The sequence below is a fragment of the Protopterus annectens genome, chromosome 2.part1 (assembly GCF_019279795.1).
Source record: "Protopterus annectens isolate FY-2018-M chromosome 2.part1, PAN1.0, whole genome shotgun sequence".
NCBI lineage: Eukaryota > Metazoa > Chordata > Ceratodontiformes > Protopteridae > Protopterus > Protopterus annectens.
This window is the reverse complement of record NC_056729.1, coordinates 927,928,606-927,955,908: the sequence shown is the minus strand read 5'-3', so window position 1 is coordinate 927,955,908 and position 27,303 is coordinate 927,928,606. Positions and strand designations below refer to the sequence as shown.

At 43.1% G+C, this 27,303-nt stretch overlaps 1 protein-coding gene across 1 annotated transcript in view; it reads left to right on the top strand.

Annotated features, from left to right (window-relative positions):
* The window catches only part of SRD5A3 (steroid 5 alpha-reductase 3), a 304,080-nt gene extending 277,118 nt beyond the window's left edge, over positions 1 to 26,962 (top strand). The window contains exon 5 of the mRNA XM_044062559.1: positions 26,466 to 26,962. Within this exon, the coding sequence (XP_043918494.1) occupies positions 26,466 to 26,725 (260 nt within the window). The 3' untranslated portion in view covers positions 26,726 to 26,962. The remainder of the gene's footprint in view (positions 1 to 26,465) is intronic.
* Positions 26,963 to 27,303: the final 341 nt, after the last annotated feature.

The following is a 27,303-nucleotide window of genomic DNA, read 5'->3' as shown; positions in this document are numbered from 1 at the left end:
TGTCTGCAAAGACCCTTACCTCTTTGGATCTTTCCTCTTCCTCCCCTAAAGGGCTGCGTTCTGTCCCTACACCACAGGTTCCTACCAAGCGTCAAGACCTAGAGCCTCAGGTAACCCCATTGGGTGACCCCTGCTTGATGGAGACTTCATCAGACGCCCCTACTGATGAAGTCCCTAGAAAGAGAGTGTGCAAGAAGGAGGTATTTGGATTCCTCTCAGGAATCCTTAACATCAGACACCGACTTAGAGGAATGAGAAGGGTCCCCATGGTCCTCCTCTGAGGATGTCTTATTTGCAGACATCCTGGAAATATTAAGGCAGAGGGGTGACTGGCAGTCCCTTACCCCTACTGAGGATGAGTCGGTGCTCCTGAAGGCCTTTGAGTTGCAACCTTCCACCTCCTGGGTTACTCCGCCCTTTGCCGAATTAATGGACTTGGTCGCTTGAAGGGTGTGGGAGTCTCCAGATTCCAGTGGATCCGGTCCCTTGGAGGCCCAACATATTTATCACCTCCCCTCAAGACAGGTGCTTTCTTACGAAGGGAGTCCCTGTTGATGCCATGGTGGTGGCGGCAGCCACCAAGAAAGAGATGTCCGAAACCTTTTATCTGAAGTAGGGACTTCATTTGTCAGCAACCTGTGGGTCTTGGATCCGATATCGGATCCGAGCCGGCAACTTGTTTCATAGCTAATGGATCTGAGCTCCTAGCTCCTCCCCTCACCCATAATCCCCTGCCAACCCTCCATGAACCCAGATCTAGTTTGCCGCGCTTGTGTATAGCTGGATTCCATTGAGCTCAAGAAAAAAATCGTCAGTTAAGTCTGTTTTTTCTGTCAAATTCTCTACCTTATTTAAAAAAAAAATAAAGTGTGTAAGAGTTAGGTTCCCTGTAGTATAAAAAATTTTCTTTTACTTAGTTTTTTCCTTCCGTTCACTGGTCATTAGTGAGTGTGTGTGTGTTGTGTTTTTGGGGCCTGTGTGTTTGTGTAGCACTACCTTTTTTCTTTTAAGTATGGCTGAGGCCCCAAAAGCCATTTTTTCTAAATGTACCGAGTGTGGCCATTAGCTCTCCCCGGCTGATGGCCACACTCGATGCGTTCGGTGCCTTGGGGTTGAACACCTCACCTCAGGCTGTATCATTTGTGCAGCGTTCAACCCCAGGGCACTGAAAGATCGGAGGTCGAAGCTGGTCCTGGCGGGACTTTTTCCCCAGACTCGGCTCCGGCCTCCGCTGCTCCCGTGGCACTACCACAGGCTGTGGTTGTTGCCACTCCTGCCCCCCCTCCTTCGGCCGGGACTCAAACTCCCGCTAAAGTGCCAGAGGACAGGGAGGCTAGGAGGGAGAAATGGAGGGAGAAGCACCACAAGCGGCGGGCCGAGGCCTCCGCTTCAGCCCCGCCAGCTAAGCGGGCTTCTCCCTCCACTGCTTCTAGGTCTCCTCCTCCTCAGCTCCGATCTCCTTGTTTCTCCCCAGGGCCCGAGGAGGAGGAGGCCCGATCTCCATCGAGGTCATCGAGTCGGCATTCCAGGCCTGCCTCGGTGGCCTCTTCGAGATCAACGTTCAGCATGTCTGATGCAGACTTGGACCGGATGATGCGAAGATTCATCCAGGCCCAGCTGCAGATGGGAGTGCTCTTGTCCCCCCACTCCCTTCGGGGGGGAGCTCGACACCATTTTTCGCTCCAATTGCTCCTTCTCCGACCCGCTACCCGGGTTTGGAGCGTTCGGAGCCGAGCAGCGTTGGAGCCGGGGGTGGGTCAGCACCGACAGTACTTGGTACTTCGGATCCGACCCTGCCCTCGAGCCTGTCGGATCCGACCTCTCGGAGCCATGGCCCAAGCTTCGGATCCGAGGGATTCAGTGTGCTTTCGGCTCCGTCCAGGTCGGAGCGCACTGGTCCTTCGGATCTGATGGTCTCTGCGCCGGTTCCGATCCCTTCATCGGATCCGAGTGGGAGCGGCCTCTCGGAGCCCAGAGAGAGTGGTTCCCCCTCGGCCTTCGATGTAGTGGAGAGGGCTCTGTTGAGAGTATCCGGACCCCCGGCCCTTGTCTCGGCTCCACCCTGCACTCCCTCTCTGCTGGGCCAGGCTTCCATCACCCGGCCTAAGGGGCAGCCTGCTTCAATGTCCCAGGTAGTTCTATTGGAACAGGATGTTGCTGGCGAGGCCTCCTTGGACAGTTCCCCCAAGGAAGTGCCCCGCAAGCATAAGTGCAAGAGGAGGCACGTGGACTCCCCTGAGTCCTTAACTGAGGACACGGACTTGGATGAAGGGGAAGGCTCCCCAAGATCACCCCCTGAGGATGTCTCCTTTGGAGACATCATGGAGATGCTGAGGATCAGAGGTGGGTGGTCTGCCCCCAAGTCTTCCTCCGACGAGTCCGTGTTTCTGGAGGCATTCGAAGCAGGCCCGTCTACCTCTTGGGTGTCCCCTCCGGCCCACCCCTTGGTGGACCTTATTACCACCAGGGCGTGGAAGAACCCGGACACCGTGGAGCTAATACCCAAACGCCCGGACAGGATACTAAGCCCCCCTCAGACCGGTCGCACTGGAGCAAGGGTCCCCCCGTAGATGCCATGTTGACGGCGGCAGCCACGAAGAGGGAACTAGCTCAGGAGAGCCCCTCAGTCCATCCACCGAGCAAGGAGTCCCGCTCGATGGACCGCTTAGGGAAGCGAGTTTTTAGTTCAGCGACCTTCTCAGTAAGGTCTCTGAACTATATGGCATATGTCATCAGGATGCAGCGGGATCTTATCAAAGAATACGCTGCCTCCCCCCCTGAGTCCATGTCAGCGGAGGACAAACAATTGTTCTCCACCTGAATGGCTACTCTGAGATCCATTTCAAATACCTCTATGCGGCTATTGTCCCACGCCACCGAGGGAGCTGCTAGGGCTAGCGGAGCGGGCCTAGTCATGAGACGTCAGGCCTGGCTCCGTCATTGTGACCTTGCGGAGCCCTTTAAAGCGTCTTTTGCGAACGCCCCTTTCGATGGTACTGCCCTGTTTGGCAAAACGGTTCGCGAGACACTTGTCCAAAGCGAGAAGGACGGGAAGACGTTGTCTGCCATCAGATTCCGCTTCTCTGTGCCCCAGCAGTCCTTTTCGAAGAACCAAAAGGGTCAGAAGAAGATGTGGTTCCGGAAATCGCAACATTCCCAACCCGCTCCGGACAACTAGTCCTTCCATGGCAGAGGAGGACAGGGAGGATGCCGCCCCAGGGGCAGAGGGGCTCAGAGAAACTTTGGGTCCAGAGAACCTTTCTCTGACCGGCCCACGCAGCAGCCCTGAAGGGTTGCCCGACTGCTCCACTCTGGAGGCAGTCAGGGGGGTGCTTCTTGGAGCACCTAGCGGCATGGGAGTCCATCACGACAGACCACTGGGTGCTTCGAATTATATCCAGAGGGTACAAAATCCCATTACTTCATGTCCCCAAATTCAAGAACCTCCCCGATGTACCACCCGATCAGAGGGAGGCTGCAGCTGCAGAAATTCAGCAGCTGCTAAGAAAAAGAGCCATCCAGCCCGTCCCCCAAGACCAGCTCGGATTAGGGTTCTACTCAGGTTCTTTTTGGTGCCAAAAAAGACGGGGGACTTGAGACCGATTCTAGACCTGTCCCGCTTGAACCTGTCAGTAACCAAGGAAAAATTCCGAATGGTCACTCTTCAATCTATTCTCCCCCTTCTAAGGGAGAACGATTGGATGTGCTCTATAGACCTCAAGGATGCATGCTACCACATTCTAATGGACAGATGATCCAGGAGGTTCCTCCGCTTCCGGCTGGGAGCCAGTCACTACCATTTCAGGGTCCTTCCCTTTGGCCTCACCACAGCCCCCAGGGTGTTCACCAAGGTATTAGCAGTGATTGCGGCTCACCTGAGACTCCAGGGAATACAGATCTTTCCATACCTGGACGACTGGCTCCTGACCGCCACAACAAGGCATCTACTTTGCTCAGCCAGAGATTTCTTTCTCCGCCTAGCCCCACAGTTAGGCATCACCCTCAATGCCGACAAATCCTTTCTGGCCCTGACACAAGCCATAGAATTCATAGGAGCCAGAATAGACGCCAGAGAGCTACGAGCCTTTCTAACGTCCGAACGACTTCGGAATTTGCAACTTCATGTGCGGGCTATCCTCCAATCAGAGACCCCACCGGCGGAATTGGTCCTGAGGGCGCTGGGCTCCATGGCGGCAGCGATAACGCTCCTTCCATGCGCCCGTCTGAACATGCGGGTACTGCAATGGACCCTTCTAGTACAATGGTCCTTTCTGTCCTTTCCTCTCCATCACCCCATTGCTGTCAGCAAGGCTTGCAGGAGGGCTCTATTATGGTGGCTCCATGCTCCGGACCTCCAGACGGGCCGACCCTTCTGCACCTCTCCCCCTCTCGCCACTGTGACCACGGATGCCTCCCACCTCGGGGGGGGGGGGCATTATTCAGGCAGGACGGTCCAAGGCACATGGAACGATACAGAGACCTCCCTGCATATCAACGTTCTGGAGATGAGAGCGGTGCTGTACGCGTTGCAAGCACTTCAGAATCTCTTCCCCGTAGGAACGAGTCAGTCGGATATGTCTGTTGTCTGGTACATCAACAAACAGGGGGGAACCAGCTCTTACCCTCTATGCCGTGAAGCCATGAGAGTGTGGGAATGGGCGATCTCCACCAACCGCTTTCTGATTGCAACGCACATTCCGAGGCAGGCCAACATCCTAGCGGACAAACTCAGTCGCACCCTTCTTACCCTGTACGAGTGGTCTCTCAATCCACTAGTAGCAAAGCAGATATTCGCAATATGGGGGCAACCCTGCTGCGATCTTTTTGCCTCTCCCTCAAACACCAAATGCAGCAATTTCTTCGCTCTGATTCCCCCTCCAGGGGAAACTCCAAGAGACACTCTGGTGCATGCTTGGCCACCCGGTCTACTTTATGCCTATCCTCCAATTCCCCTGATGCTGCAACTCTTACAGAAAGCCTCGCGGTTGGGGAGCAGGATGATCATCATAGCCCTATTCTGGCCTTGGCAAATTTGGTTCCCTTACCTGTGGTCTCACCTAGTGAATCCCCCTTGGATTCTGGATCCCAGTCCGGATCTAATCTCCCATCCGTCGGACTTACTGACCCCAAATCTGGACAATCTGAAGCTGACAGCTTGGTTGCTCCAGTTCCACTCATAGTTAGGACTCCCGGTATCTCTTCACCAGTCAAAGCCATCCTTGTGGCAGCGCATAAGCCCTCCACCAGGAAAGTGTACCGCAGTAAATGGAAACGTTTCTCCATCTGGGTGGAGCATCATAATCTAGATCCCTTTACGGCTCCTTTTCCATCCATATTAGACTTCCTAACCAAACTTTTTCAGGAAGGCGCTAGTTGCTCAACTGTCAAAGTGCAATTGGCTGCCATCTCCCATTACCATGTGGGACATGACACAGGGCCCTTGATGTCGGCCAAGTTGTGTAAAACCTTTCTCAAGGCCACCTTTTTGCTTAGACCCCCTATAAAAGAAGCCGTACCACCTTGGGATCTTTCACTAGTTCTTCAAGCCTTGACTGCTCCACCTTTTGAACCTGCTGCTTCAGTAGATCTCAAATACTTGTCCTGTTAAACAGCATTCCTTGTAGCCATTACTTCTGCGAAAAGAGTTTCGGAGCTTCAAGCTCTTTCTGTGAAGCCTCCTTATTTGATCTTTCATCCGGACAGAGTGTACCTCAGGATCAGTCCCTCTTTCCTTCCCAAAATCGCATCAGAAACCAATATAAATCAATCCATAAATTTACCGGTTTCCTAAATATCAGAATAAAGGAGAGTACAAGCTGCACTCATTAGATGTTCATAGGCAGCTACGTTTTTATACTCATAGAACAGCTGGTCATAGACAATCCGACCAGCTGTTCATTTCCTTTCCCAAATTTAATTTGGGGAAAGCAATATCAAAAGTATCTCTACCATGCTGGATTTCACAATGTATCCTATTAGCGTACCAAGCCTCTGGGAGACCCGCACCTGAAGGAGTTTGCGCACATTCCACTCGTTCCATCTCTACTTCTGCGGCCTTCAAATCTAGAGTTCCATTGGATGATATTTGTTCGGCAGCCACTTGGGCTTCATCTCATACCTTTATTAAACACTACAAACTGGACGTGATTTCTAGAGGGAGAGCATCCTTTGGCTCTGCGGTGCTCCGCAATATCCTTCCATGATGGCCACCCAAGATTCAGGTAGCTGGGGACTCTGTCCCACAGGTTGCTGACAAATGAAGTCCCTACTTCAGATTAAGAAGTTATGTACTCACCATAACATTCCATCTGAGTAGGTAGCTTCATTTGTCTGCAACCATTCCCCCCCTCCTTCCCCCTGGCCTTCAGCGGATCTATGTTAGTTGAAATACCCTTTTTGGGTACATATTGAGGGGCAAACTCGATCTGAGGTCATGGAGGGTTGGCAGGGGATTATGGGTGAGGGGAGGAGCTAGGAGCTCGGATCCATTAGCTATGAAACAAGTTGCCGGCACGGATCCGATATCGGATCCAAGACCCACAGGTTGCAGACAAATGAAGCTACCTACTCAGATGGAACGTTATGGTGAGTACATAACTTCTTATTCTGTTCATCCTCCTAATAAAGACTCTAAGACAATGGACAGATATGGGAAACGCATCTTTAGTTATGCGACATTTGCAATGAGATCACTTGACTATTTAACCCACTTTACCCGTCTTCAACGAGATCTCCTCAAAGAGCTTGGAGGTGCTCTACATGGCAAAAAAGATGATGTTTCTGAGAAAGTGACGGTACAGCTTAACACCCTTAATTCTATTGTGAACTCGTCCATGTGGCTTATTTCTTATGCAGCTGATGGATCGAGCCGAGCAGCAGGTTCAGCGATAGCTCTGCGGAGACAATCCTGGATGCACTTATGCTACTTTGCGGAAGCCTTCAAGTCTTCCTTTGTTAATACCCCATTCGATGGCTCTTCCTTGTTTGGGCCTAAAGTCAAGGAGACACTCACTAGGTGTGAGCAGGAAGGAAAGACTCTATCTGCCATAGGAGTCTGTTTTTCCACCCCCACTAGACCATACCCCAAAGGGCAGAAAGGTGGAAAAATGTGGTTCCGAAAGTCCCAAGGAGCTTTCCAGAACACATGTAGTGAACACCCCTCCAAGGGCAGAGGAGGGGGTTATAATGGTAGATGCTGCCCAGGCAGCAGAGGGGGGTTCGCAGAACCAGGGTGATAGGGAGCAGTTCCATGGCAAGCCCTATCAGCGCTCCTGAGAGGAGGCCCGACTGTCCTGCTCTGGAGGCAGTCGGGGGTCGCTTAGCTTTATACCCAGACGCCTGGCTAGGACATACATCAGATTCTTGGGTAAAAAGCATAGTTACCAGAGGTTACATCATTCCCTTTTCAGAATCCCCTTCCATTCTTACAAGAATCCCAGGCGTTCCACCCAGTCTGCGGAATCTAGCAGCCATAGAAATTCAAGGGCTGCTAGAAAAGTCATCCAGCCAGACTTAGGATCCGGAACTTACTCCAGGTTCTTTTTATTTCCAAAGAAAACAGGGGACTGGAGGCCCATCTTAGACCTCAGCAAACTAAACATCTTTGTCAAAAAGGAAAAGTTCCGGATGGTCATGCTTCAACCGATACTTCCGTTTCTCGAAACAGGCGATTGGATGTGTTCTATAGATCTCAAAATGGCCAGGCCATCCAGAGATCACTTGCGTTTCCGGCTGGGGGCCAATCACTACCAATTCCGAGCTCTGTCCTTTGGTCTCACCACAGTCCCCAGAGTGTTCACCAAATGTATGGCAGTAGTCATAGCTCACCTGAGATGTTTAGGATTCCATGTGTTTCCATATCTGGACAACTGGCTCCTCACCGCCACCACCAGGCATCAACTGATTTTGCGCCAGAGATTACACTATCAACCTGTGTTCCAAGTTGGGCATAACCTTAAATTTCGAAAAATCTGCTTTATTGCCGTCGCAGCATATTTCCTTTTATTGGAGCAGATCTAGACACCACCACCACCCTGGTCAGATTGCCTCAAGAAAGTAATATCTTTACGAAGTCAAGTGTCCCATTTGTTAACGGAAAGGAAATTTCCTGCATTCCAGGTTCTGAAGCTGTTAGGCACCATGGCAGCGACACTCATAGCGGTTCCTCTAGGACAAATGCACATGAGGATACTCCAATGGTTACTATTCACACAGTGGTCTTATCAACAGCTTCCAATGTCACACAAGATTCTTCTGACAGATGCTTGCAAAAAGGACCTTCTTTGGTGGTTGAACAGCCACCAAGTTACTGTAGGTTGTCCATTTGTACTTCCCCCTCCCACAGTCACATTGACCACTGATGCTTCCCTGATAGGGTGGGCTGTTTCAGGGAAGAACTATCCAAGGCACTTGGTCAGACATGGAATCTCATTTGCACATCAGTGTCCTACAGTTGAGAGCGGTGTTTCTAGCGTTGCAACACTTTCACTACTCTCTACCTCGAGAGACGATTGCCATACAGACAGGCAACATGTCTGTAGTCTGGTACATCAACAAGCAAGGGGGAACAAAGTCTTACCCCTTATGCCGAGAGGCCTTGAGAATTTGGCAGCGGGCTGTATCCACTGGGCGCTTTCTGATAGCAACGCACATCCCCGGGTCATCCAACGTGATAGCGGACAAACTGAGCAGAGCCATTCTGTTGCCTCACGAGTGGTCCCTCAAAGAACGAGTGGCGGAAATGATATTCCGCAGATGGGGCCAGCCTTGCTGTGACCTTTTTGCATCCTCGATGAATGGCAAATGCAGAAGCTACTTTGCCCTCTACCCTCCACCAGGGGACAGCCCAAGGGACTCACTCATACATGATTGGCCCTCAGGCCTCCTTTATGCCTTTCCTCCAATCCCCATATTTTTACAGAAAGCCAAAAGCATGGGAAGGACTGTTATTCTGATAGCCTCTTTTTGGCCTTGGCAGATATGGTTCCCCTTCCTACAGAAATACCAAGTGGAAGAACCTTGGGTTCTGGACCCAGTGCCAGACCTTCTGACTCATTCATCAGAAGTTCTTCATCCCTCTCTTGTCTCCCTCAAACTGACAGCTTGGCTACTCCACTTCCCAACCTGGCCAGGTCACATGATTTGCCTCCCGCGGTTTAACATATTCTAGTTTCCCCTCCTAAAGTCTCCACCAGGTAACTGTATAACAGCAAATGGAAGCGATTTGTTCATTGGGCTTCTCAGCATGGTATTGATCTCTATGTCACCCCTATTCATAGTATTCTGGAATTCTTGACTTCGCTCTTCCACGATGGTGCGGCAGCTTCTATGATAAGGGTTCAGTTGGCTGCCATATCTAACTTCCATGTGGGATGCAGTGGTTCAAACATTATGTCCCACAGATTATGTAAAGCCTTTTTGAAAGGAACTCATCACCTTAGGCCACCTATCGGACATCCTGTTACTCCCTTGGAATCTAAATTTGGTACTATCTCAACTCATGCTTCCCCCTTTTGAGCCTGCATCATCTTGTCCTTTGAAGTTCCTTTCTTGGAAGACAATTTTCCTGGTGGCTATTTCTGAACTACAAGCACTTTCTATCAGGCCTCCATATCTGGTCTTTTACCCCGACAGAGTATCTTTAAGAACAAATCCAACCTTTCTCCCTAAGGTCTGCTCCGAGGCAAACTTGAACCAGTCTATTGACCTTCCTACCTTTTTCAGACATCATGCTAATAGATTGGAGTACATGTTACATAAGCTTGATGTTCACAGACAATTGAGGTTTTATTTAGACAGAACAAAAGAATTTAGGAAATCTGATCAACTATTTGTTTCCTATGCAGACAATAAGAAAGGTTTTTTGGTATCCAAAGTTACATTGTCCAAATGGATTTCTGATTGTATAAAATTTGTATATTCTTCAGCTAAACAACCTTTAGAACGTGAAGTGAAAGCTCATTCTACGAGGGCTGTTTTTACGTCTCTAGCCTACGCAGCCTATTTACCTTTGGACACTATTTGTGCAGCTGCTACTTGGTCCAAACCTTATACGTTTATCACTCATTACAAAGTGGACAGGGCCTCCAGGGACAGGGCTTCCTTTGGTTCCACTGTTCTCAGGAATGTACTCCCGTGAGCTGCCCAGGATTAGGGTGCTTGGGACGCTACCTATGTGTAAGAACAAATGGTGAGATTGAACAACTTCACATAAAAGAAGTTATGTTCTTACCGTAATGTTCCATGTGAGTTATTCATCTCGCCTTTGTTCTTACACTCCCTCCCACATTCCCTCTCCAGGTTCTGGAAGACTTGGTATGACTGGTGGTCTGGTTGGTCTTGTTAGTGTCTTTTTTTCCATCCAGATTATCATTTAGCTATTGTAAATAGTTATGTACTATATATATGTTGTATTTTGGTTGCTCAGTGTGTTTTTTTTTTTCTTGCTGGTTCAGCAAACTAGATCTGGGGTTGGTAGGAGAGCATCATGGGATAGGGACTGTGCCTCGAGCTACTCAAAGATCTTGAGCTTGGAAAGCGGCCGACTCGGAGCTGATGGATCGGCTCTGAACCCACGTGTAAGAACAGAGGCGAGATGAACAACTCACATGGAACGTTATGGTAAGAACATAACTTCTTTTTTTCTTAGCCTGACTTCACTTGACTTTTATGACCAGTGATGTCAAGATAGGATTGACACAGGGATGTGTCTATAGACTTTAATGGATGTACATCCATACATGCATGAGGTTCTTCCCTTAAGTTTATTGAGACATCCGCATGCACTAAGTATTCAGTTTATCTATTTGAGTCATGTCTTACTAAGACGTTTATGCTTTTTACTACAAAATGTGACAAATATATTAGGAGTGATGGGATGGGTCATTTCTTAGCACTTAAAATACTGTGAGTTTGCGATTTCTTCCTTGATGTGTGTTTTTTGTGTGGATCATTTTATTTCTTGAATTCTTCCTTTGCTTAGCCTTCCTTGCCATATCTTAAAAGTTATTTTTCTTTTTGTTTGTTTTGTTTTGTCTACTTTACTGAAATATTTGCCACCTCTGTGATGGCAGGTCTGTTTTTCACTGGTATTCTTTTACCCTATTTCTTTCCCATTTATAGGAACTTTTTCAGTGTACTGTACTGTTTGTCAGGGTTAGCCAGAACTAGTTGGTTGCCCTTAGTTTGATCATTTTTAATATTTCTCTTGCTACTATTTCCTAAGTTATAAGCCTGTTTTTTTTTTTTTAATATTTTATTATTTTGTCAACATTTTCACCATCCATGAGTTCTCCTGTTGTAGCTCTCTGTGGCATAAATGGGTATATATTAGAAGATCGAATGTTTAGGTGATTGAACACCTAAACATCTATCTACTAATATCGAATCTGAAAACAGCAAACGTCCCAGGGAAACACATCCTTTGGCCACTAAAACAAAACAAAACTTTACATCCAAAGTAAGTGGGGGGCTTCACCCCCAACACCCCCCTAACTAAATATACCAACTCCGAGATCACTCTACAGTATAGGAAACGGCAAAATCTGGCGAATGGCCAAGGGAATCTGTCCCTGCGTTAAATTGGCCATTCGCTGTTTTTTACTTTCGATATTAGAAGATCAGTGTTTAGGTGTTCGATCACCTAATCATTCGATCTTCTAATATAGACCCCATAAACTTTAATGATACAGAGAACAAGTCCCTTCTTATGTCTGGCTGCAAGTTTAGTGCTCCTTATTAATAAATGGCACATAACGGTTCTTCCCTAGATGGTCTGTTGTGTATCATGCTAATGGTTTCCCTTTTCCTTCTAATGAAAAAATCTTGTGTGGGCCATGGTACCATTATTGGTACCTTGTATGACCATGTTACATGAGCTTCTCCCTGCTTATGCTTTGGTTTTGGAACTTTAGCTTGATCTTCTGCCTTTGAAAAATAGCATTTATTTTTATGATCAGTGCAGTTGCTGATATTTTTTTTGGTCATGCTTGTTTCCATGTAGATTATGCAGCATGTTCATAAGTGTGTACTAGGCTAATGGCCCTGGAGCCTTTACAAGCCTAGCCCATAGAATTGCCCTGGCATCGTGCTGCCCGACGTTAGTTACCAGTGCCTTTATCAATTAGAGCCACTGGAGTGATACCAAGGGTGAACTTCCTATTTTCCATCCACTCGTCAAGATTTCTCTTGAAGAGGGCCAGCGAGGTGCTCTGCTTGACGTATATGGAAAGTTTATTCCAGAGCATGGGCAGTCTCTGGGTTATGAACTTGTCCTTCCAGCATGTTCTGTTGATTGTGGTAGTGAGGTTGAGTTCTCTGGAGTGTATGGTGTGGAAGAATTGGGATTTCTTTAGATGTAGCATTTCTAACAGAGCTAGGTCAGACATGGTTTTGTAAGTCAAGCAGAGATAGCCTCTTAGTAGATGATATGAGACCGAGAATAGCTGGAGTTTTTTGAGTTTGTCCATGTAGGAAATGTGTTTAAGGTCTAGGATCCGCTATATGAGGTACTTTTGTGGCCTCTCCAGCTGTTGTAGGTATCTAATGAGGTACATGCCAAATGGAGCATTATACTTGATGATTGGTCTAATGAGGGAGGAGTAGAGAGAGATGATGACCTCTTTCTTCCTAGATACAAAACCGTTGTTAATGAGATATGCCACATAAAAAGACTTTCTGACTACAGTGGCAATGTGGTGGTCGACAAAGAGGTTGCTGTCAACCTGTGTCTCCATATCTCTTATTCAGTGTTCAGTTGGCTCCCATCAATGTGGTAATTAGTGGGAAATAAGTTTTTCCCAAAGGAGATGACTATGCATTTTTTGGCATTAAGCTTAAGGCCATGGTTTCAACGCCAGTCATTTGTCTTAGTGAGGCCTTTCTGTAGGATGTCTGCATCACTTGGGGAGTTAATAATGGCTCCCAGCTTGCAGTCTGTGAACTTCGTCAGCCAGAGTCCCTCCGTGTTTGGCCAGAAATTCTGAGACGTAGATGCCAAACAGGAGAGAACCCAGGACCAATCCGGGACTCCACTCGTGACTGGTCGACAGTCTGACTTGGAGTCTGCTACTTTCATGCTGTGAGTTCTATCTATGAGCCAATTTGCAACCCACCTAATGATATAGAGGTCGATGCCTATTTTAATGAGTTTATCAATAATTCCTGAGTGAGGAATGGTATGAAAGGCCTTGGCCAGATCGAGGTAGGCTGTATGAACTGCCTTACCCTCATCCACAGCTCTGATGACTGCCTCAAAGAAGTCAACCAAGTTGAGCAGGCATGATCTACCCTTCACAAAACCAAATTGTGTGGGATCTAGAGTTTGGAGATTCCCTATATCTTTAATTAGGTCCATGATGATGCACTCCATAGCCTTACATATCAGACATGTCAGGCAGATACTGGATCCCCTTAGAATGACGCCAGAAACTTAGCCAGTTGTTAAAGTCAATAATTTCTTGCTTGTACTGTGGTATCATTCTGGGCGATGGTAGGATGCTGCTCAGGGCTAGGGACATACCTGCCTGGGCCACATATTCCAAGAGCTCCATCGTGTCTCTTTTCATGTAGTTCAGAGAGGTGCATCTCAGGTCATTCACACCCACATGGACAATGACAGAGTTGTACTTGTACTTGTGGAGTGACCTGAGTGCATGTGTTATCTGTTGGATTCTGGCACCTGGTAGATAGCTGACTATTACCTTCTCCTTATTCACCCTGGTGAGTGGGATGTTAGTGTGCCCCACTATTGAGTCACCTATGATTAATGTACTGGGCAAGCTGTTCTGCCTTAGGGGCTTAAGTTGAGGGGCACACTATGCAGGTGAGCTATGTATCTTGTGGTTTGTGCCGTGTTGGGGTGGTCAAGTGCATTTCTGCCTTGGAGGTCGGTGCTGTTTGGGTAGATTTCTTTTGAGAGCCTCCGTGAAGGTGGAGATGTGGTTTTTGTTTTTATGTGAGAGATGTGATGGTGGGTGTTCTGGAGGGCTATGTGTTTCATGTGGTGTGGTACAGGTGTTGACCTTCTCCTCTTGACCAGCTGTTCCTGTCTTGGCTGGAGAGTGCATGTCTTCCAATTTGGAGATGTAAGTGCATCTCTCACAAGTCTGAGTGTTGAGAGGTAAGAGGAGAGGGTTGTCTGTGTACATGAGGCAGTTGCTACACTGCCTCAGAATGTGCAAGTTCACCAGGTTAATAGGAGAAAGCACAAAGAACTGACCTTTAGACATGCCAGGAAGGATGGATGGTCATCATTACTAAGTACTGGAGCTGTTTCCTTATAGGACATTTAGTGCTGATAGCACTTGTGTGCTACAATAATTGCTACAAAAGGTCTGATGAAGTCCTAGGTGAATAAGCTTAATTAAAGTGTGACAGAGAAGAGAACTAGCAAAATCTAAAGGAAAAATTGAAGAGCAGACCTTCTGATACAGGTAATAGTTTACCCCAGCTTAGCAGTGCTGCGAGGCAAGCAAACAAGTGCAAACCCATGCAAACACAGGCTTTTAAACCAGAAAGTTGAAAGGGATAGAAAAACTGCACAAACAGCCGATAAACTACAATTTTAGAGCCAGAAATCACTCCTCTTGTGGTAAATAGGCTGGATAGTGGTTACCACTCCCACTGATAAGCTGGAAGGCTTCCTTCTGACACAGAAAGGTCTAGGGAACTCAAACTTACAATACAGTCCTAGATGCAGCAAATCTGTATCTGGACTACTCTAGTAACAGGAAAGGCGAGAAATAAGCTTAGAACTTGTTTTTTCCACAAAAAAAAAAAAACGTAATAAAAACACTTTAAATCCAGTGCAAGCTAGCACACTTGAGTGTGTAACAATATTAAAGCAAATACAGTTAAAATAAATGCAGTTAAATGAGAAAAAGTGCAGAACACAGTGTAATCACAAAAAAAATCGAAGTGGAGGTACTTAGTCACTTTTTCCTTTCTTTTGCTCTTGTAGTCTTCAGGATGCCAAAACTGGATCTGCAGAGCTTAAACAAGCACAAACCCGCACAAATGTGGGCTTTTAAACCAGAAAGTTGAAAGGGATAGAAAAACTGCCCAAACGGACAATAAACTACAATTTCAAAGCCAGAAACCACTCCTCTTGCGGTGGATAGGCTACCTAGTGCTTACCACTCCCACTGTTATGATTCTGTGGCCCATATGCCTGTGAGTGTCCCTCTGACAACTTCAGCAATTTATCTCTATGGCTATGAGAGTTGAAACATGTTACCCTCAAATTTGTTCAAGGTCTTGCTGTTTTAACTTCACCAATATAATCTACCCTGTTTTATTCATCACCATTTTCTTACCTTGGTGCTTGTTGTGCAGTATGAAATCTCTTTTACTGACCAAATAACTGCTGGCATTGACAATGTAATGTAACAATAGCTGTGTATTTAAAACTAAAAAGGCATGTTTTTTTCTTCCTCGGCAGGGCTGTCATGTTATGCTGTATTAAGCTATCTCTCTAAAGCAGGAGAGAAATGTTTTCCTTTTTCTTTGCAGTTCTCATAGTAAACATTTTAAGATACCCATGTAAAAAAAAAATAGGCTTTTATACTTGGTCTCAAGTATTCATCTTTCTTTCTGTGAGAGAGCTTATCAGGAAAACTTGTATTGCTAAGAGATAGTGTAGTTTTACTTAAAAAAAATCATTATAGAATCATTATAGCTTTGTGTGGGGAGGGGGTTGATTTTCTACAGTGGAGTTCAGCATAAACCTGAACTCCCAGTATTCCTTCACAAACATTACATATACTTAAGTATGTAAAATGACAAGTCTGCAGCAGTAATGAGGCCAGGTGAACATGAGTTGATTAGTGGCTCATGTGTTTGTTGGTGATAGATGTGCTTATCCTGGGAGGGAAGTGCACATGGGTGGAAGCACATGCATGTGGTGTATTTACCCGCTAGAGAGAGGGGAACCACCACGCAGGTCCTCCTTTGGCGGACAAGGATGTCCTAATTTTATAATCCCCTCTGTGAAAGTGAGAATGGTGCAGCACTGATACCCATTCTATATCTCCCCCACAGGTTATTGCTGGATACATGCAGGAGGTAGGACTTAAAAAAAAATCAAATCCACTCTTATTGGCTGATTTAATTATGGCCTTTCCTAGCTGACCCTCACCCTCCAGTGATGGTTGATCAAATGGGCTGACTGCTTGGAAAGTGCTAATGACTGGCAGGCACCGGGGAATAATGACAAAAAATATTAAAAATGACTAATTGTTCACATAGGGGGTTGAAAATTCTTCATTAGTAATTTGCAACAAAATGTGCCTTTAAGAAGGGATCGTTTACATTTTTGTGATTTATGTTCTGCCTTTGAACACCTGTGACTGGTTTTTACCTTTATGATTGTTGTCACCTGGTACACTTCGTGTTCCATTTACTGTAGGTCACTGCTTTCTGTATCCTGTATAAATCAGCTGGTTTTAAATTCATTAGTGCAAGTGTGTGTGTGTGTGTGTGTGTGTGTGTGTGTGTGTGTGTGTGTGTGTGTGTGGCTGTTTGCACACATGAACATGTTTGCATTTTGGATGTGGCTGATGAGCACAGTGGTTACTGCACATCCAACTTCTGAAAGCATGTGTCATTAATTACTCTTAGATTGCAAAGTAAACTAACATGCATTTATCACAAAACCCATAATATCATTCATGCTGCTGATCACTGGGGTAACTTTCTGCCTGACCGTGACAAGGTAAATTAATCATTTTTTTTCTTTAGTGCCCACATATCCTAGAAAAGGTAGTGCTAGTCGAGTATTTCTGTTTTGTTACAGACTTCTGCAAAACTGTCTTCATCAAAACAATGGTGGAAGAAAAATATATTACAAGGTTTAGACTCTCCAACTGTAATAGATTTTTTGTAATGTAAAAGATTGTATCTTACTCTTCAAATGTTTCCTTTAAATATAAAGAATAAGTACATGTCTCCATGACTAACCCACTGCATCTAATAAGGTGCTTCTTTCCATCAAAGCATACAGTAAGTCATCACTGCAGTCAGATATTGGCAGATGCTGGCAAGCTGTCTGATACCTTCTAAACTGAAGGATCTGAATCAAACTGTAGATGGCTTTCTAATGCAAGTCAGAAAAAAAGCTACTTATTGTAACCTTGGGCATTTTAAAGACAATTTGATCTGTAAGCATGTTTTGCTGTGTTGTTAACTTTTTGTGTACCCTAAAGCCAGTGACAGCAAATGCTTCTATTTATGTTTTATGCTTTGTTAAAAGGTCAGCCATTGGTTTAAGCCCTCCACCCACCAGACATCTCAACCGTACTGAATTTCTCAGTTTTTACAGGTTTTGATGTCCAAATAATGGTGTGCCATGATTCCCGAGTGGCACCCCTTAATTTCCCCGCTTTTTTTTTTATTTTGTTTTGAGCTGATATCATCATGTGTGTGATGACGTCAGCTCCGTGAACAGCCTGCCAGCCTGTCAGAATTGAGCTCAAAGGCTAACGTGCGAGCATTTCCGGAAAGCCGCAAGGGTGTTAATGTGGTGGTTCCAGGAACAACTTAGAAGGGAAGCAGGAATGGTTACACTGTCGAGGAGGAGGTATTTTATTTATCTTGCTGCGCTTTGAGGAGGTGTTGTATTGTTTATTTTGCTGCACTTTGGAGGAGGTAATTTCAAGCACTAATGTGCAAGCATTGTCGAGGTGTTACTATGTATTCTGCTGCAGATATTTTATTTATTCTGCTGCCGATATTTTGTGTTTTACTATGTATTCTGCTGCAGTTGTCTGTGTGTGTGTGTGTGTGTGTGTGTGTGTGTGTGTGTGTGTGTGTGTGTGTGTGTGTAAAATGCCGCAGTTTATTATACCTGGTGGCTACAAGTACTCAGGCTCTCAAACCCTGTACCTTGCATACAGTTAACAAGACTGTAAAGTCACTACCCACCACCACTTCTGGAAACTTTCCAGATTTTTGCCTCTTCTGTTCCTCATAAAATCTGTGGTTTTCTGGATTTGTGTGGCAAATCAGTGAAGGATTGAATTCACCAAATGATGACAGACATTTGAATAATACCACAAAACATTTTATTCTAGCAATTTTCTAAGTTTATAAGATCAATATTTGAAATTTGTCTCCCCATTGTTGGGGCTGTATTCCCCATTATTGACTTTGTCCGGGCTTTTTGTGCGAAGAGGTTGAGAGCTATGGTCAGGGGTGAGAACTGAATTCACTGAATATGTTTGGGGGCTGTATTCCCCCATTATTGGCTTTATCCAGGTGTTTTGTGCTAAGAGGTTGAGAGCTATGCTGAGAACTGAATTCACTAAATGATAGCCATTTAAGTTTCAGTCTTCCAATCTTTCAGGAAACTGCTGATTTGGCATAGTGGTATGTTGCTCTGACTTTAGTGCACAGGGTCCTGGGTTCAAGACATGGCAGTGAAATGCATGGTGGTACCACATTTTATTCTAGCAACTTTCCAAGATTATACAAGCAATGTTTAAAATGTGTCCTTGTTTTTTGGGCTTTTGTCTCTTCCCCCCCCCAACAAATTTTGGCTTTTTCCAGATTTCTTGTGTTGCAAAGTTGAGAGATACAGTTGAGTGTCGAGTGGATTTTACAAGGAGCCGAGAGCTTCAGGGGAAGAGAAGTTTAGTGCTGCTTATGCTGAATCTGCTTGCATTGTTAGCATAACAGGTTAAATACTTGCTTTTCATGCAGAACACTGAAGGTTCTACTCCCACAGTATGTAGATGCATTGCTGATACTGTACTGTGTTGTACTTTTAAAGGGGGTGGATGCTGCAGTCCTGAGAATGTCCTCTTTGGTGGCGATAACTAGTAAATATGAACCTGTTATCAGTTTGCTGTCCATTCCCTATTGCAGTATTACTAGCTTATCATTTTTTAAATGTAACATAGGCAATTTATTCCTCAAGGGCAACAGGTACTTTATTTGTAGATGAAACAATGAAATATAAAATTGTTTGCTGAGCAGCAACCTCTTCATTAGTTATAGATATCTTTAATGTGGAATTATTTAGATGACTCTTACTTCTACAGAGATTGTGCATATTTACTGATACTGGTGGATTGTAGAAGTCTGAGTAGACTTTTTATGATGGAAATGTTCTGAATTGGGCAGTTCTGTCATTATTGGTGCATGCATTTTGTTTCATTGTTGACTGGAAAAATGTTCAAAACAAATTTAAAACACCCTCTAACAACTGTACTGTATTATACAAGGAATATAATTTAATACAGTCAGGAAGGTGTATCAAAAAGCACATGTATGTTTTGTGTGCAAGGGGTCTATGATTTGAAAACAACCCAAAGGTAGGTAATCTTTATCTGCCACTGGCCATATGTATTTTCTTTGAATGTGTGTTTCAATGCTGTTTCAATGAATATGAGTTTCAAGGGCATAGAAGTTTCAACGCAAAGTCTATTTTCATTGTGAAACTGCATTGCTTTGTTTAGCAGATGTCTATTAGTGTTGTAAAATGTAAAATAAAACTTTTAAATAAATCCGAATTATTGTAGAAGTAAAACAGTATGCACATTACAGTGTTTATGGTAAATGGGCTGAAATAGCCAAGTAATGGGACATTGGAATGCCTGCGGGGGGCGGGGCTGTATATGGAAAAGCCCCATTTAACTATGATTTTGTGAGGGGGGAATGGCAGCAAACTCAAAGATAGCCTCGGGCGGCACACACTGTAGCTACACCACTGATGAGTAGTCCATGAAGAATGACGTTTGGAGGTCCTAGCAAGCTATAAGCAAGCTATAATATTCTTTTGCTAAGATTAGAATATTGCCTACCATTAAATGCCCTACTTTTACCATAAAATCCCACATACTGCAAGTCACCAAAAACAAAATCCTAAGGTTCATCCTCTTCTCCCTTCCCAGTGAACATACATAATTGCTACACATTTAAAAGAAAATTTATTACAGGGTTTGGGTGTCTGGGGCCATATTTTGGTTGTTTGTTCTTCAGTTTGCATTTGAAAGTTGATATCCCACAATTCCACTGGAGTGGGTAGGGTTACATAATTATGTATGCAAATGTTATGCTAATCAGCATACAGATTTGTACCTATTTTTCATGGGACTTTGTCCAGATTTTTGATGTTTCCAGGTTGAGAAGTATGCCCCCCACCCACCTGTATAGGTATAACATACAGAATTATGATCAGGTCACTGATCATAACCAGCTTATGTGTTTGAAGCATAGATGCCAAGAAATTCACCTCGAAAGCAAAGCTCAAGAAGTGAACCATGTCATCCATATCTAGAATATATTAATAAAGGTTATGATTAGAGACTCGATTGCAATTCTTTGTAGAGCATGAAGCTTTATCTGCTCAGATTACTACTAGTTACAGAGGAGAAAGCGAGTGCTGTCCTAGAGACTCCAGTAGTCCTGTCAGTTTATTTTCTTAAGAATGGGGGAGGGGGCAGAGACAAAGTATGAAACTGGCAGACAGTTTCTAAAAATTATTGTAAGTCACTTAAAAAGTTAATGGAACAGGTTTTGCATCAGTATGCATTTTCTGTATAAAAGGCATTTTTAACTTACTGAAATCTTTTGTGATGTAGCAAAAATACTTTCTGCCTGACCGTGACAAGGTAAATTAATCTTTTTTTTTTCTTTAGTGCCCACATATCCTAGAAAAGGTAATGCTAGTTGAGTATTTCTGTTTTGTTACAGACTTCTGCAAAACTGTCTTCATCAAAACAATGGTGGAAGAAAAATATATTACAAGGTTTAGACTCTCCAACTGTAATAGTTTTTTTGTAATGTAAAAGATTGTATCTTACTCTTCAAATATTTCCTTTAAATATAAAGAACAAGTACATGTCTCCATGACTAACCCACTGCATCTAATAAGGTGCTTCTTTCCATCAAAGCATACAGTAAGTCATCACTGCAGTCAGATATTGGCAGATGCTGGCAAGCTGTCTGATCCCTTCTATACTGAAGGATCTGAATCAAACTGCAGATGGCTTTCTAATGCGAGTCAGAAAAAGAAGCTACTTATTGTAACCTTGGGCATTTTAAAGACAATTTGATCTGTAAGCATGTTTTGCAGTGTTAACTTTTTGTGTACCCTAAAGCCAGTGACAGCAAATGCTGCTATTTATGTTTTATGCTTTGTTAAAAGGTCAGCCATTGGTTTAAGCCCTCCACCCACCAGACATCTCAACCGTACTGAATTTCTCAGTTTTTACAGGATTTGATGTCCAAATAATGGGGTGCCACGATTCCTGAGTGGCACCCCTTAATTTCCGAATTTCCCCGCTTTTTTTTTTATTTTGTTTTGAGCTGATGTCATCACATGTGCGATGACGTCAGCTCCGTGAACAGCCTGCCAGCCTGTCAGAATTGAGCTCAACGGCTAACGTACAAGCATTTCCAGCAAGCCGCAAGGATGTTAATGTGGTGGTTCCAGGAACAACTTAGAAGGGAAGCAGGAATGGTTACACTATCGAGGAGGAGGTATTTTATTTATTCTGCTGCGCTTTGAGGAGGTGTTGTATTATTTATTCTGCTGCACTTTGGAGGAGCTAAGTTCAAGGACTAACGTGCAAGCATTGTCGAGGTTTTACTATATATTCTGCTGCAGTTATTTTATTTATTCTACTGCCGATATTTTGTGTTTTACTATGTATTCTGCTGCAGTTGTCTGTGCCCGTTTGTGTGTGTAAAATGCCCCAGTTGATTATACCTGGTGGCTACAAGTACTCTGGCTCAAACCTTGTACCTTGCATACAGTTAACTAGACCGTAAAGTCACTACCCACTACCACTTCTGAAAACTTTCCAGATTTTTGCCTCTTCTGTTCCTCATAAAATCTGTGGTTTTCTGGATTTGTGTGGCAAATCAGTGAAGGATTGAATTCACCAAATAATGACAGACATTTGAATAATACCACAAAACATTTTATTCTAGCAATTTTCTAAGTTTATAAGATCAATATTTGAAATTTGTCCCCCATTGTTGGGGCTGTATTCCCCCATTATTGGCTTTGTCCAGGATTTTTGTGCTAAGAGGTTGAGAGCTATGGTCAGGGGTGAGAACTGAATTCACTGAATCTGTTTGTGGGCTGTATTCCCCATTAATGGCTTTATCCAGGTGTTTTTTGCTAAGAGGTTGAGAGCTATGCTGAGAACTGAATTCACTAAATGATAGCCATTTAAGTTTGTCTTCCAATCTTTCAGGAAACTGCTGATTTGGCATAGTGGTATGTCATAATGTTCAATCCCTATTCCAATTTAGTAAAACAGATTCTTAATAGGCATTGGGATATTTTTCTAGGCTCAGAGGAAATGACATCGGTTTTGGGTTTTCATCCCACTAGTGTGTATAAAACCTCATTTAACATCAAAAGGATAGTAGAGAGGGGAAATATAAAGGGGAAGACAAGATCTATTGATGAACACACACACAAATGTGGAAATTGTAAATATTGCCAGTACATCAATGAGAGTAATGTTACCAAACTCAGTAACAACAACAGTACTAAATGTTTAGGTAAAAAAGGTAACTGCAACACTATGAGAGTGGTGTACCTGGCAACCTGTTCCAGCTGTCAGGGATTCTACATAGGAAAGACGGAAAGGAAACTTAAAACCCGTTTCTGAACATCTGTACAAAATTAAAAAGGTAGATTTGAAAAATGCTTTGAGTAAGCATATAAGTGAAAAAGGAGAACATCATAGTTTTAAATTTTGTATTTTAGACAAAATAGAGGTTAGTGAGTATGGGGGTGATTGGAAGACAGGTTTGTCCTGTCTGGAAACCAAATGGCAGATTTTATGTGATGCCACTACGTGGCCCGGTCTAAATGAACATATAAGCATTAAACCTTTTTTGCTTTTAGACCGTGGCTAGTATGTTTAACCCCTGGGGACAATGTGAATATAGTTCACATTTTTAACATTGTATTATATTTTGTGTATTATACTGTATAATGCATATTATATTATTTTATATTATATGTCATTATTTTTTATTATATGTTATGTCACATGATGTAAACTATTATGGATTTACCCAACATTATATTATATGCCCACATGTAACATCATTTGGGGGAGTTCACTAATATGTGTATATAAATATACATTGTTATTGTGATTCATTCTGTTCCAAACACAAATATGAAATAGATGAGTATTTAGGGAAACATGTGTTTAGATAGACAATTTTATTTTATATAGTGCTATACACATTACTTTGATATATAGAGTGTTATTAATATTTATATTAGTTTTGTATTAATTTACATTTTTATGTATTTTTTGGCGCCAAAATTGCTTTAAAAGGATTGTGGTTAATGGTTTTCATTGGTTCTGATGAAGTCTACCGATTGTAGATGAAAGCGCTAAACCCATGGATTGCAATTTTTGGTGATTGTGTTAATAAAGCAGTTTTATTTTATCGGCCGAGTTTGGAGTGTTTGGTGTAACAGTGACTATTGGGACAACATCGGCATCGCTGTGAGGTGTTTTGGTGTCACTAAGTGAACTATTGTGGTACGAAGCTGTTTTGGTACCTTCTATACGTTTTGTTCGAGCCTTTGAGGGTCCGGTCGGTTAACTGTGGAATAGTGGTATGTTGCTCTGACTTTAGTGCACAGGGTCCTGGGTTCAAGACATGGCAGTGAAATGCATGGTGGTAGCACATTTTATTCTAGCAACTTTCCAAGATTATACAAGCAATGTTTAAAATGTGTCCTTGTTTTTTGGACTTTTGTCCCCCCTCGAATAAATTTTGTCTTTTTCCAGATTTCTTGTGCTGCAAAGTTGAGAGATACAGTTGAGTGTCAAGTGGATTTTACAGGGAGCCGAGAGCTTCAGGGGAAGAGAAGTTTAGTGCTACTTATGCTGAATCTGCTTTTATTGTTAGCATAACAGGTTAAATACTTGCTTTTCATGCAGAACAGTGTAGGTTGTACATCCACAGTATGTAGATGCATTGCTGATACTGTACTGTTTTTTACTTTTAAATGGGGTGGATGCTGCAGTCCTGAGAATGTCCTCTTTGGCAGCGATGACTAGTAACTATGAACCTGTTATCAGTTTGCTATCCATTCCCTATTGCAATATTACTAGCTTATCATTTTTTTTAATGCAACATAGGCAATTTATTCCTTAAGGGCAACAGGTACTTTATTTGTAGATGAAACAATGAAATGTAAAATTGTTTGCTGAACAGCAACCTCTTCATTAGTTATAGATCTCTTTAATGTGGAATTATTTAGATGACTCTTACTTCTACAGAGATTGTGCATATTTACTGATACTGGTGGATTGTAGAAGTCTGAGTAGACTTTTTATGATGGAAATGTTCTGAATTGGACAGTTCTGTCACTATTGGTGCATGCATTTTGTTTCATTGTCTACTGGAAAAATGTTCAAAACAAATGTAAAACACCCACTAACAACTGTACTGTATTATACAAGGAATATAATTTAATACAGTCAGGAAGGTGTATCAAAAAAGCACATGTATGTTTGGTGTGCAAGGGGTCTGTGATTTGAAAACAGCCCAAAGGTAGGTAAACTTTATCTGCCACTGGCCAGATGTATTTTCTTTGAATGTGTGTTTCAGTGCTGTTTCAATGAATATGAGTTTCAAGGGCATAGAAGTTTTAATGTGAAGTCTATTTTCATTGTGAGACTGCATTGCTTTGTTTAGCAGATGTCTATTAGTGTTGTAAAATGTAAAATAAAACTTTTAAATGAAATCCAAATGATTGTAGAAGTAAACAGTATGCACATAACAGTGTTTATGGTAAATGGGGTGAAATAGCCAAGTAATGGGACATTGGAATGCCTGCAAAGGGGGGGGGGGCTGTATATGGGAAAGCCCCATTTAACTATGATTTTGTGAGGGGGGGAAGGGCAGCAAACTCAAAGATAGTCCCGGGCTGCACACACTGTAGCTACACCACTGATAAGTAGTCCATGAAGAATGACTTTTGGAGGTCCTAGCAAGCTATAATATTCTTTTGCTAAGATTAGAATATTGCCTACCATTAAATGCCCTACTTTTACCATAAAAACCCACATACTGCAAGTCACCGACAACAAAATCCTAAGGTTCATCCTCTTCTCCCTTCCCAGTGAACATACATAATTGCTACACATTTAAAAGAAAATTTATTACAGGGTTTGGGTGTTTGGGGTCATATTTTGGTTGTTTGTTCTTCAGTTTGCATTTGAAAGTTGATATCCCACAATTCCATTAGAGTGGGTGGGGTTACATAATTATGTATGCAAATGTTATGTTAATCAGCATACAGATTTGTACCTATTTTTCGTGGGGCTTTGTCCAGATTTTTGATGTTTCCAGGTTGAGAAGTATGCCCCCCACCCACCTGTATACGTATAACATACAGAATTATGATCAGGTCACTGATCATAACCAGCTTATGTGTTTGAGGCATAGATGCCAAGAAATTCACCTCAAAAGCAAAGCTCAAGAAGTGAACCATGCCATCCATATCTAGAATATATTAATAAAGGTTATGATTAGAGACTCTATTGCAATTCTTTGTAGAGCATGAAGCTTTATCTGCTCAGATTACTACTGGTTACAGAACAGAAAGCGAGTGCTGTCCTAGTGACTCCAGCAGTCCTGTCAGTTTATTTTCTTAAGAATGGGGGAGGGGACAGAAACAAAGTATGAAACCGGCAGACAGTTTCTAAAAATTACTGTAAGTCACTTAAAAAGTTAATGGAACAGGTTTTGCATCAGTATGCATTTTCTGTATGAAAGGCATTTTTAACTTACTGAAATCTTTTGTGATGTAGCAAAAATACCTCGGAACAGTTGAGAGGCAAGGGAGAGTCCCTAGTGTGCACTGTCAGATCATAACAGCACTTGGGGAGTAGGGGATGTAGCAATTCATGCACCCCCTAAAATCTGTTACAATCTGATCTCATGCTCAGCAAGTGCTTTTCAAATTTATTTTTGTTCTGATATTGGAGGGTAGTCACAGAGCTGCATGAACTACAAAGTGATCTTGCTTTAATAAAGTAGGAAGAGCAATTAAAACTGCAAAATCAACATGTGAACGCGCTGAACTATCTTAGTGTCCTAGTCACAGCAGTGAGTATCAAAATCAAAAGTTTTTAAAGTAAAAAAAAATATATATTTTAATTTGTAGTACAGATTTAAGTTGCAGGTTCAAATTTGTACAGCATACTTTTCAAGAGGGCAGGGCCTTTCTTTCTCACTGATTTTTCACCTGGCGATTATCCTGTCCCTTACTCTTGACCTTGTGCTTCTGTGTGCATTGTGTTTGCAGGCAACGTACAGATCTGTGTGTATTTACCATTATAATTACATGTAAGCAGACCACCTGCCTCTTTTAGCTTTCATTATCTTTTTTCACATAGCAAAGAAGTTCTTGAAAATGATGGCAACACACAATCTATTTACTAAATTATTCCTGTTTTTTTTTTTTTTTGCAGGTGAGGTAGTAACCTGGAGTCACAGCATTCCGTATGGAGACTGGTTTGAACACGTATCTGGCCCAAATTATCTAGCTGAATTAGTAATATATTTGGGAATGGGCCTTGTCTTTGGCGGATTGAACTTTACTTGGTGGCTTGTAGTGATGTATGTTCTGTTCAGCCATGCTCTACAGGCAGTTCTCTGTCATGAGTTTTATGTGAAAAAATTTGAATCTTACCCAAAGCATCGTAAAGCTTTTATACCTTTAATTTTTTAGCATGCTAATGTAATAGCACATGCTCTTTGACTTCACTGTCATCTAGCATGCCTTTCTGAAAATCATGCTTTTTATATCAAAATGCATTGGTTAACCGGGATTATCTGGGAAAATTGAATATCTTATAATTGCAAGCAAAATTATTTTGTAACATGTGGCTTTGACAGCATTCTTTTATACATGATTTAATGCATTTTGTGTAACTTTGTAAGTGATTAAACTCATACGTTTGAATTAGTGATCTGTGAAAATGTGTGGTATCATGATAAAAATGTTAACAGGAAGAATCCAGTCACAAAGTTGTGCATGTTAAATTTGCATACAAAATAAATTAAAAAAAATTGCATACAAAAATAAATTTAAAAAATGCATATTAATACAAAAACATATTAAGAAGCAGCAGGTGCACAAGTAATTTAAATACTTTCGTCTTGTTGCACTACTGTGCTTTGAGGTGCAATTTTTTTTTAATCTTTCTTTACTATCACTGTCACCTAAAACAGCTGATCCTATTGTGCTGCTCTTCTTGTGGTTTTAGAAAGTAGCTTAAACATCAGAATCTGCTGTTTTAGGTTTGT